The sequence below is a fragment of the Xenopus laevis genome, chromosome 3L (genome assembly GCF_017654675.1).
Source record: "Xenopus laevis strain J_2021 chromosome 3L, Xenopus_laevis_v10.1, whole genome shotgun sequence".
In the NCBI taxonomy this organism is placed as follows: Eukaryota; Metazoa; Chordata; class Amphibia; order Anura; family Pipidae; genus Xenopus; species Xenopus laevis.
This window is the reverse complement of record NC_054375.1, coordinates 60187588-60200232: the sequence shown is the minus strand read 5'-3', so window position 1 is coordinate 60200232 and position 12645 is coordinate 60187588. Positions and strand designations below refer to the sequence as shown.

Genomic DNA, 12645 nt, shown 5'->3' with positions numbered 1-12645 from the left:
GTGAGAGATAATGGGAAAGGAAATAGAGGAAGAACAACCAGTGACAGCTACCTGATCCTTTTTCACAGGTCGCAAAATATATCACAAGCTATTGGTAAAAAATGCCAGTGCTAATGCATGCCTACAAAATGTAGGACATTGTTTGCGTTAGGCCATGTGGATCCATCTACTGTTGGAATAAATTCTCTTTATTCATTTTATCCGGACTGCTGCCTATCTGTCTTTATCTTTACATGGTTTGCCTTAGACAAGAAAAGGTCTTTCAAATCAGCAAACAGTTTAATTTCAAAGAAAGAAAGAAATATATGGTTATAATCATTAGGACCATTAATATCGTTATAAATGATAACGATATGTCATCAGCTATAAACTGTGCTCAGTGATGTCACTTGTCTTACATGACCTATTGCAGCTGAAAGATTATATACCACCTACTTTAAAATATAAAGATATTACAAGACCCCTTGTAGTTCCATGACCTGTAACTACTGTGTGCCTTCAAGGGATACTGACATGTTCCTATGAAAATCCATAGGAACGTCTCAGTATTACGAAACAGTTGTGTCATGAAAACCTAGGAAGCCAAAAGTGCCCCAATGCCACCCCTAGCTTAGTCATACCTGCTCATCACAAAGCAGAGGGAGCTGCACTGTTTCCTGTGTCACATTGGGCTGGAAGCAGCACAATCCTTCCATAGGCTAACTACCGTATATACTCGAGTATAAGCTGTCCCGAATATAAGCTGAGCTACCTAATTTTACCTCCAAAAACTGGGAAAGCTTATTGACTCGAGTATAAGCCGAGTATAAGCCTAGGGTGAGAAATGCAGCAGCTTCTGGTAAGTTTCAATCAAAAAATTTAGGGTTTCTGCTCCCACTGGAGGTGCCGGCGTCTCGTTTTTGGACGCCGACGACCATTCTTGGATGCTGGCGACTATTCTTGGCGACTATTCTTAGACGCCGGTGACCATTTTTGTGCTTGACCCAAGTATAAGCCTAGGTAGAGTTTTTCAGCATATTTTGGGGGCTGAAAAACTCGGCTTATACTCGAATATGTCCGGTACAAATGAAAACAGTACTCCAGCCTATGGAAGGATCGCATTGCCCCTAGCCCAGAGTGACTGACACCACTGTGGAGGATTGTTTTGCTGTGTTGGAGTGTCTTTAAGGTTAGTGTCACTGGGCTTGGGTGGCTTTAGAGGCAGCAACATCCAGGTAACTTTAAACAGAAATCGGTCTGTTTTAATCATAACAGAGTTTCCAAGACTGTATTAAATTGTAACAGTGCGTAACAAAAGTAACAGCAATTTATCATTAACCAGAACAGCCTGTTCCACTGGTAGACTGGCTGCACAGGTCCTTTCCGTTACAGAAAGTTTTAGCCCCACTTAGGGTAGTCAGTCCATATTTCAGCTTACCCAGCCTTGGTTTTTCTCTAGTTGTTTCACACAAACTCTTTGCTTCAGAAAGCCTTCTTGCATAACAGTAATTCCTGTGCCTCTGTTCAACATAAGCCCACCTAACTACATTTATGTTAAACAGGGGTGTATATTACCTTTTTTTAATAGTCATGAGTGAAACTTAATTCTGAGAAATAGAAATACCATAACCACAAAGCATGAAATGTAAGGACAACCTTAAAAAGAATAATCAACCAGTAAAAGGTTATGTGGTTTGTGCACATCTCCATTCTATATCCACTACTGATGGAAAGACTGCTCACATATAAAATCAGATATAAGGGCTCAGAGACAGAACTTGTATCCACTGACTTTTAGATTCAATAAAAAAAAGAAATTTCAGCAAAATATTCAACTGTTAACAAATATGAACAGAAAAAAACAAAGCTAATAAAAACACTTCAGATGAAGGCTAACAACAGTGGTGTAAACATGGCTGATAACTATTGCAAGCTTTCTGAACGTTACAGATGCTTTTTTGTTTATATCACAATTAACAGATCCAAAGCAATCTTATGCTGCATTTTTTGTTTGAGGAGGGGCTGAGAAAATATGTCTTTATTCAGAAGACACAATACTGTTTATAGAGAAGTTGTATTAAGAAGACTGCATGGATCCCCTCAACAGCAATACCAGTCATAGCGGGAGCGGGTAATGCAACGGTCACGGACCCGAAACTGATAGTAGAAGTGTTTGCTTCATATTACCATGACCTATACGACACAACATTGACCCACTCTAATGACCTTCATACACCCTTCTTGGACAGCATTTCCATCCCATCCCTCTGCCCGGAAGACAAGACAGTACTGAATCAACCTATAACATTAGAAGAGGTTAGAGATGCTATTGCCTCTCTCCCACCTCACAAAACCCCAGGCACTGACGGCCTCCCCTCGTCTTGGTACAAGTCTCTACAGGAGCAATTAGCTCCCCACTTACTCGACACCCTGCAGGCCTCCTTCGTAACAGGCTCACTACCCCCCTCATTCAGTGAAGCCCTCATTGTAGTGATCCCCAAACCCGGCAAAGACCCCTTGCAATGCAGCTCGTACCGACCCATTTCCCTTATAAATACGGATGCTAAAATCCTTGCAAAAATCCTTGCTAAGAGACTTCAACGGTACATCATAGACCTCATTCATCCAGACCAATCAGGGTTTATGCCAGGTAGATCCACTAACATCAACTTGAGACGTCTATATACCAATGTCGAGGTAATGCACGACAAGACGGGTACAAGAGCTGTAGCCTCCCTTGATTCGGCCAAAGCATTTGATTCCATTGAGTGGTCCTATCTTTGGGAAACTTTACGCAGATTTAATTTGGGTGACCAATTCATTAGATGGATTCAATTACTATACCAACGACCGACGGCTAGGGTGAGGGTCAATGGTCTCATATCTGCCCCATTTCAATTACATCGAGGTACTAGGCAGGGCTGCCCCTTGTCGCCATTTTTATTTGCTTTAGCCATTGAACCCCTGGCTATAGCCATCCGGGAGTCTCCTCAAATCGCTGGCTTAACTCTTGGCCCACTCACGGAAAAAATTTCCCTATATGCAGACGACATGCTCATATATCTTGCCGACACTCAGGACTCCCTCACTGCCCTTCTCACGGTGGTAGGACAATTTGGTGTATTCTCAGGTCTTAAGGTTAATTGGAACAAATCCATCCTTTTTCCCATCGACCAACAACCTACTCCCCCTCTCCCCCCCGATGCACAGCTTATGTGGGCACAGGAATTTAAGTACTTGGGTCTAAATATACAAGTGGACTTGTCCACCTTCATACAGATCAATCTCACTCCAATACTTACTAAACTCGAGGCAGACCTCCGACACTGGGCTAACCTCCCTCTTACGCTGTGGGGGAGAATCAACCTTATCAAGATGATTTACCTCCCTAAAATCCTATACCACCTACACAACGCTCCTACACATATCCCTAGCTCGGTGTTTAAAAAAATCAATCAGCTTATTCTCCCCTTCATATGGAACCAAAGAGTACCACGACTGGCCTGGGAAAAGTTGACTGCTGATACAGGAGAGGGAGGTCTAGCCCTGCCCAATTTCCATTTATACTATCTAGCATCCCAGATCTACTACCTACACTGGTGGCTTCACCCGGACCCATACAACCCCAATATGGCTCTGCAAGCCAACATAGCAGGGTCATTAGAAAGTCTCAAGAATCTACCGTATCGCACACTTACAGATATGGGGACCTTACCTTCCACCATCGTCACTCCCCATAGAGCGTGGTGTCAAGGGTTGAAACGGCTTAAAAAAAAACCCCTGAGACTAATCTCCTCCCTCCCGCTATGGGGCAATGCCAATCTTCCACATTTTCGTAACCTAGATGACTTTCTTTACTGGCCACGAAGGGGAATCAAATTTCTTGGAGACCTACTAATAAATAACACATTCCTCTCGTTCCAGGAGCTCCAAACCAAGTGTGCTCCGCTTAGCGTACCCATGTTTAGATATTTTCAAATTCGTCAACTATTCAGGGCACAATTTGGCACTCTCTCACCAGAGTTGACTACACTGGCGATGGAAGAGTCCCTGGCAATGGAGCAGCCCCAAAAGTTAATATCTAAATTATACCACAACTTATTAGCGAGTGTCCCCCCTCCATTCCACACAGCACAAACTAAATGGCAACTACTTGTACCTGAGCTAACTCAGGACGACTGGGAGGAAGCCACCGAGTCAATGTATACCAACTTGATATCCGTGAGAGATAAACTGATTCAATACAAAACATTCCATCAAATATATACCACCCCGTTAAAACTCAAGGCCATGGGTAAAAGAAACGATGACAGCTGCCCTAGATGTGGTGAGATGGCTGCGAACTTTCTCCACATGATCTGGGCGTGCCCCATGATAAACGCATATTGGTCCCAGGTAATGGCTGTCCTAGCAAATACCCTAGATTTTCCTCGGGTGAACTCACCCCAAGTGTGTCTACTGGGGATAGTGGCACAATTAGTACCCATTGCTCATGTAAGAGCTAGGTTTCGAGCCTTGCTATACTATGCTAAGAAATGTGTTATTATGCATTGGATGGGACCCAACCCTCCCACCACGGGCTCCTGGATCAAATTAGTGGACGAGGCCATTCCCTTGATTAAGCTTACGCATGAAACTAGAGGTACAGCAAGTACATTTGATAAAATATGGAGCCCCTGGTGGGAGTCGGGCCCGGGTCTGCAGTCAAGGAGTAACTGGACTACGGATTAGGATGCCCCTCAGATGATTCATATGGACTGCATAGTAAGTTGTTATGCATAGAGAGAACTAGCATGTACCTAGCATGATATTGTAATTGTGTTGACACAGAAATGTTTAACACTGTTTAATGTTGTGAATGTTTTAAGTGTTTAAATGAATAAAGCATTACCTTTAAAGAAGACTGCATGGATCACTGAGGAAGGGCCATGCGGTCCCCAAACGTTTGATCACCGTGAAGTGTCAAGAGCACCATGGAATAAAGATTGCGAACCCCCCATTTGCAGCAGACAAGGAATTGGCGTCAATCATTTTCAAATTGTATATTCTGGCGAGTGGCTAGGCCAGGGCCTCTACCTAATCTCCCCTAATTGAACTTTCACTGTTATATTTAGTGCCTAAGTACAAATAGTGACACCAGATAAAAACGCTGTGTGCAACCTAGCCATGAAAGAGGCTCCACTGAAATATAACAGGTTCTTTTAATGATGACTGTTTAACCAGCATGGCTTGACATCAATAAATTGTGACATAAACAAATGACACCCATCAAAACACCCCGTACCTGTATAAACAATTTTTTTCCAAAATAAATTAATATAACAGTATGTGTTAACCCCTGTCAGTCAGTCAAGAACCTGGCACACAGTATCACAAATTGATCCATAAAATCAAGCTGAATGTTGGTTTTCACCTTTTGAGGCTCCACTGAATCCAAAATTCTATTCTGGGATTTATCTGAGCTTTTAAAGCTCTGGACAATTGAATGTGACATATTTTGCTTTTTTATTATTTTGGGTAATAGCTTTTTATTACATTTATTTCAGATTTTTATATGCAAATTAGAGTTTGATTTGTTATCCAGCCAAATCTTTTTCCGACTATTTGGTACTTGGCCAAATTCCAAAATTGCAGATTTGTTCCCAAATGAAAACCAGCAACTCTTTAAGAAGATTTAACAATTTTGGGTTCTGGTTGTCCCCTTTAAAGACACTGAATGTACCTCTTGAAAACCTGCAGCTAAGTCTAATTCATGAGCACAGCAACATTTTGGAGTGGAAAAACAAATAATGTAACAGCTTGTGGGAGCATGTTAAGCAACGCTAGCCAGAGAAATAAACATGAAGAGCATACACAAAATATGGGTTTAGTAGAATGTCAAATTTGCCTTGGTAAGCAGGGTGTCAGTGCCACATATTGTGCAGAAAAAATCTTTACTGCCAAATATTCAATCCAATGTTCCGTGACAATACAGCAGATGCTATCATTTAGCTTTAGTTTTGATACCCACTGCAGGGGACAGTGGAAAGTTAATAAAATTCTTTCTCATGCATTCTTCGCAAAAGTCAGGCTCTTCCTATTACTGATCTCACCACAAACAAACCTCAGAAGTGTTTAACAACAGTCCAGCGTGTTCATTATTCTTAGACAAAAGTCATACAGCATAAGTGTATTCTCAAAAGAAGAGAGTAAACAATGCACCAAAACGACCATGAAATTAGGGATCATGAAAATTCAAGTCACGCTGTATTAATAAATAGCAGCATCTGTGATTACTTTGCATTTGACTTTAAAATATTTAAAAAAGTGCACACATTAATAAACTAGCACTTTATTTTCACTACTTTTTAATTGCAAGTCTTGGAAATTACCATCAAACTACAGGAAGCACGTCAAAGGAAAATGACAGCTAAAGAACATGTTGCTACTACGTAAAATGATACTTGTTGAACCGTACAGGCCTTTGCAGTATTTGGGGATTTTTCTGTTTTGCAGAATTGAATAATTGAATAAATAATGGGATTTTTCTATCTTTAGCTTTATTTCTTTTACTACTAGATTTTTTCTATCTTGCTATGTAGTAAAAGGAAAGTTGTAAATTCAAAGGGACATTATCATCATCAATTACACTAGTTTTAAAGACCATTCTATAGTAAACCAAGTTTAAACCAAATGTTTGTTTAAAACAAAGACTTTCCTTAGTCATGCTAGTACTTGGAAATTACTTTGAATTTTCTTAGCGATCACTCACAATACCCAAGGGTGACAAAAACACCCAAAAAGCCCTTGTATTTAAAAGCCTTGAAATTAGCTGTTCTGAGCCAGTTAAATCTCATAACGGCATGAAAATGTAAAAGAGAGCATTTAACTGAAAGTATACAATTCAGCTGGTTTAGACTAGGCAATTTCAAGTTTTATCACTTTTGGGAGAGTGATTTCCACCTACAGCTCCTTATCACAGCCACAGTCACGGCAAAATTCAGAGAACAATTTCAAAAACATCTGAATAAACACACTCCAATGCAGCAACATTGCTTAAATAAAATATAATAATTATAAGGGAGATTACCACTTGGAAAAACATGGTTTAATAGGTGTATCATTACTGTATTATTAGCCAGATTGTAATGCATTCTTAACTTTAGACGCGCCGGTTCCCGGGTCCCTAGTTGGAGATGCGCATGTGCATTAACGATGCGCCATGAAAAAAAATTTGAAATTTAAAGGCGCCTTTCACTGGAAATGGTTGCCCAAGCTGGTTTTCAGTTTTCTGTGTCAGCCAAGCCTTTTTCTGTTTTGGACCTTCTGTTGTTATTTGACCAACGCATCTTGCTGCCTGCCTTTTTGCCTGTTATTGGACCAACACATCTTGCTGCCTGCCTTTTTGACCTTTTGTCTGTTCGACTCATCTCTGCCAGATCCTTGTACCTTTCTCTGAATACCTTGGACGTGTTTAGGATCTTCGCCAGTTCCGCAGCAGAAAGTCCGGGGCCCCAAAAGGGCGTTGGTAAAAACCGTAATACGGTGAGGCTCTCCGACTGCACCTAGAAGGTATTCAGTCTGTACTTGGGCTCCTATACTTACTGAGCGTAACATCAATGAGCAATTTGGTAAAGGTGTTAATTTGTGTATTATTTAGCATATACAGTAAAAGAAATATAGCCATTCATTGGTGCATTTACTAAGGCAGGTGCTATATTCCATCAGCAACTGATCATCTTTTGCTTTAATTTTCTAACTGCCAGTGACTGATCGCAGTTTGGTTGATTTGGGCAACCCAAATGGAACGCCTCAATACACGTTGTATGAAGGAGGCCACAAAGCATCCGTAGTACTGTGCTGCAAAACTATTATTCCACAATACACCTATAGTAGTAAATTACCCTTTACATAGCAGCTCACAAATACTGAAAACATAGAACTGACCTTTGAATCATCGTGACCCAGCTTTTTCAGGGATTTTCTTACATAATCAGTGAAGTTGCCAGACTTTGAGAAAATCTTTCCAACGCGCTTGCCACTGCAAAAATAATTAATATTTTAGATTTCTGGCCAAATATTTTATACTTCAAAAACAAGAGCCAACGCTACATTCATTCTGATGAAGTGAACATCATTCACACTATGCTTTTTACTGTCCTCATTAGTAAAGGCACAACAACTTGTACACTAACAAATGTATTAAAAGAGAGTATGCATTAAGAGGCAGAAACTTCAGAAAAATGTCACAAATGTAATTGAGCGCTAACTAATGTAGCCTAGGTTGAGAAAAATAAATACATTATTTTTAAAGCAAACCTTGTTAATTGAAAAAAAATGCCCCAACCATGAAATGTAAATATTGTGTGTTCCCTGTAACATTAAAAAAGGGCATTAACTGGATGTTCACATAGGATGAAACAAAATAAACTGACCATGTTTTATTGAAATCTTTCCATACCTTTGAGTGATGCCAAAACAGTCTTTCAATATAACTTGAAGCACAGCTCGATAAAACAATGATTCTGTTGCAAGCTGATAATAGAAATATAAAAATGAACATTTCACCCAAAATTTACTGTTTAGTTTAATGTAGACATAGTCATGTATTAACAAGGGTTAGAATTCAACTCTCAGTTGTTGGAGTCAGTGGCTCTTTCAACCAGACATGTACTGAGTGTGAAACGGAATTCTTATCAATATTTTTTATCTGTCTTTAAGGCTGTCTCCTATATACATTCCAGATGGTTATAGAATCCACTGGATGAACGGCTGAGTAAAACTCGAGCTATGCAGAATAACAAAAAAAAGCTAAATAGAATGTTTCCTGTATTCCAACCTCTTTTATAGTGGCAGCTTTAATGTTGAGTAAATTGTCTTGACAAATTAAATCAGTTCTGTTAACCGTTTAACCCCCAGCAAAGATACATTTCCTAGAAATGTGTTTTTTCAATAATTTCAGTGGAACCCAGAAATTTAGAATCTGTGAAGATAACTTGCTTAATAATATAACTTTGTCCACAAAAATTTAGGAAAATATGGAACGCCTGGTTGGGGAGATCCAGGACACCTAAATGTCCTCCACTTTCCCTCCGCAGGGGATAGTACTGTACTGGATACTGCGAATATGGTCTATGAGGTGACTTGAACCAGAGGCCTATCTGAGGAGCAGATGAACCATACCCCTTTCTTCACTTCAGACTGCCTACCTAGACCAGCTCGCTCCTAGCCTTACTGTCAGATAATTAAAGGAGGTCCATCCCCTCCTTACTTTCAGTTCTACTTCGGTTCCTTCCGAAGTTTGACCCCTCTTCTTTTCCTTTTTTTTTTTTCTATACTTTTTTCTTTTTCTTCTTTTATCTAACTTTAAAATCTTAAAAAATGCAATAAAGAAAATCTTTTAAAAAATAATATAACTTTGTCTTATGTTTCCAGCAGCTGGTATGTATTGGAGAAATCTGATTTTACAGGCATTGTTAATGAGCCACAATATGTTTTATGGTCACTTTATGATGAACAAGTATCTTGCTAATAGATTTAGGGCAATGGCACCTGGTGAGATTTTGTTCCAAAACTCTCAAAGTCAAATTCAGTGGATGTAGCCACTTACAGAGGATTCTTATAGAGGCCAGCAGTGGATGATTTTTAATTATTCTGGCCTTACATGTCTGGGTTGTTAACAAACTTGGCAGGCAAAGTGCCTAAAATCTTTCCAAGTGCCATTGAACTTGAATTCCAGACTGGAGGGCTGCAAAATACAAAGTTTTTTTTTAAAAAAAACACACAGAATAAAAAATAAAGATCATTTCCAAACTGTCAAAATGGCATTGTCTAAATCACACTTAAATGTAATTTTAAGGTAAACTGTCCTCTAATAAGCTCAAGAATAAAACACAACACTGATGTTTCTTTTGCATTTGGCAAATCCCATCAACACCTTAGACATTAGTTAAGTATTTACATCAAGATTTAAGGGACGTGTAACAATAATCAATAAGCTGCTTTTAACTGTACTATAATGAGTTTATCTGCAGTTCAAAGACTGTAAGTTCACATTTAGGTTATTCCAGAATATAAATCAGAAGGAAGACAGATCTATGAGATTTAGTAAACAAAACCACTTACCCCTTGGCCGACCGCAACACGCTCTAAAGCCTTGAAAATGAACAAAAGATAAGGCTGATTTGTTTATCCTTTCGTCAGATGATGTTATAAACGTACTGGCAGCAGGAGTAGATTAATTACGTGACATAAAATAAACTCAAACACTCCGTTGTGTTAGCCCAGTGTGTTAGGTTGTTAATCAGATCTTTTATAGTGGTTTTGGTTTATTTAAGACAGTCAAAGATAGGAAAAACACTTTCACACACATTTAGAAGCTCGAAGCATTAAGAAAATTCCACTATATCTGGCTCTGTGCCTAACACACCACAGCAGTTAATGTAAATGTTTCAGTTTGATTTAATAAGAGAAGTACCTTTATATTCCCTCAAATGAAATAATTGGGTAACATAGTATGTTTATAATACGGAGATGTAGATTGTTATATTTGAATTAATGTGTAAATATCTGTTAAAATAATTTGGCATTCAAGAAAAATGTAACACTTATTTTAAGATTTGGATCCAAGATACTGAAGCTATTTAACTCCCTTCACTTTGATGGGTAGACGACATACCGTTTAATTTAAAGGGCATTCTAGTTATGTATATTGGAGAAAGTTTTTTTTGTATTTTGCCATTTGCCAAGTAGTAGAGAGTTGTATTGTGCTAAATATAGTGCAGAACAAGAACTTTTTTTGTGGTAAGGTGATACCATTTATTGGTGTCTTTAGGCATCTTGTCATTGTAACATTGTTATTACATTATACCTGATGAAGAGATTTCACTTTTAACTGATTAATCTAAAAAGCCTGCATTCTTAACAGATATCAGTTAGCTAAAAAATGGTAACATGTTACAATAGGAAACTTGTAACAGTGGCCATACACCTTAAAGTTAGGACGAATCATCAGATATGCAGGTAGAAACAATATCATTCCACCTCTATCTGAGGATTTAGCAGTAACCCCGGGTAAGGTTTGAAGGTGCTTTTAAAAATCTTTAATAAAAATTCTATTGTTACCATATAAGCATCTATAGTCCCTTACCACACCATAATATTACTTATAATTAACATTGGAGAAGAGTCTCTAATTTGCAGGTCACGTACAATGGGGCTCAGTTAATGATACCTTATCCCAATGTATTGACAGAAACAAAATTAAGATTTGCTTTAATATTCTAAAAGTAATAGACTGATGAAAGTGATTTAATTAGATTCTAGGTGTTACCCCAATACTGCAAATTTTCCCAGTGTTACTAAATGCTTTAAGTATAGTGCTGTGATATACAGTTAAATACACAATTCATATGTCATAAATGCCCCTTGACAGAGCTTTGAGGGAATTATTCAAACTATGTTAAATGTTCATTTTGTGCATAGATAAACATGTATGAGAGCTAGAGCACAAAAATATACAAACCCCCTATAAAATACATTTGATATTATGATAGAGGTTGGAAATGCAATAATATTTGCAAAAATATTAACATTTTGGGATTCAAACAGTTGTGTATATTTTCAACCTTAAAACTGTATACAACTTGGTTATAAATGTACAAGAAAAGTGAAATGAAGTAATGAAATGGAATGGTTTCCAAATCAAAAAATAAAGCAGTTCGCTCTGAGGTTTGGCACAGTATGGAAACCCCTATTATTATTGTATTGTATGTATGTGCAGCTTTCACAGTCAAATTGTGATATCAGCACAGAACTACCCAGGTGTCAGAGTTGCAAGGTAGAATTCTGTATGAGTCTTTAGCATTAGACATAATTATGGTGTCTTGCTCACATGCCAAATTGCATTGTTTTTTAGGATTTACTAAAGTATAGAATGCCATAAATGTTAATCACCTTTAAATTTCTTAGATCCTGTTTTGGCTCTCCTCAAATGTAATAATCATTTTCCCCCTCTGTTTCATTAATTTTGGCCAGATGTAAATCCATATCTCCAAATTTAGTTCAAAATGTCCTTACAGAATGCAACAGAGTTCTCATCATGATGTAAATGATGAGATGTTTTGCTCCTGGATACTGGATCCTTGCCATTATACCATCACTTGGGTTGGCTTTTCAAGTACTGTGATTAAACTAGTAAACATGGTTTTATAACATCTAGCATGTATATAGAATGCTTATTATAATTTTCTACTGATTAGTATTCTTTGCAAGACTTGAGTTTTTTCCACAAAAAAACAAAGCATGTCTAGTCTGTTCTTGTAAATCATAGCTACCACACATATTCAGCAAACAAAAGTTCATTCATACAGAGCAATTAAAATGATAAAATATATATTGACTGAACATACAGTAATGCTCTTATTACTGTTCAATTTATAGAAACTCTAGCATATACTGTTGATATAAATGGGTGACAAACAAATCATACCAAACAAGCTGACATTCTGGCATTTCTACCGAAGAACCAGCTGGTTTCCTTCAAATGCATGCTCATAGGAAATCCCCAGGTTGTAACAGTCCTTTCTGCAAAACAATTGCACTATTTACAGTTAGGCTGAGGTTCCTCCCATTATTTATTTCAAGCACAATATCACTCATTTTAAATCAGATTTTTTTTACAAGGAG

At 38.2% G+C, this 12645-nt stretch overlaps 1 protein-coding gene across 3 annotated transcripts in view; it reads right to left on the bottom strand.

Annotated features, from left to right (window-relative positions):
- Positions 1-12645, bottom strand: part of mettl25.L (methyltransferase like 25 L homeolog) — a 95537-nt gene that overhangs the window by 21449 nt on the left and 61443 nt on the right. For all 3 annotated transcript variants that reach the window (XM_041586293.1, XM_041586294.1, XM_041586292.1), the window contains exons 7-10: positions 12449-12543; positions 10084-10113; positions 8420-8493; positions 7906-7999 (exon numbers count right to left, since the gene is read on the bottom strand). In XM_041586293.1, the coding sequence (XP_041442227.1) occupies positions 7906-7999; positions 8420-8493; positions 10084-10113; positions 12449-12543 (293 nt within the window). The remainder of the gene's footprint in view (positions 1-7905; positions 8000-8419; positions 8494-10083; positions 10114-12448; positions 12544-12645) is intronic.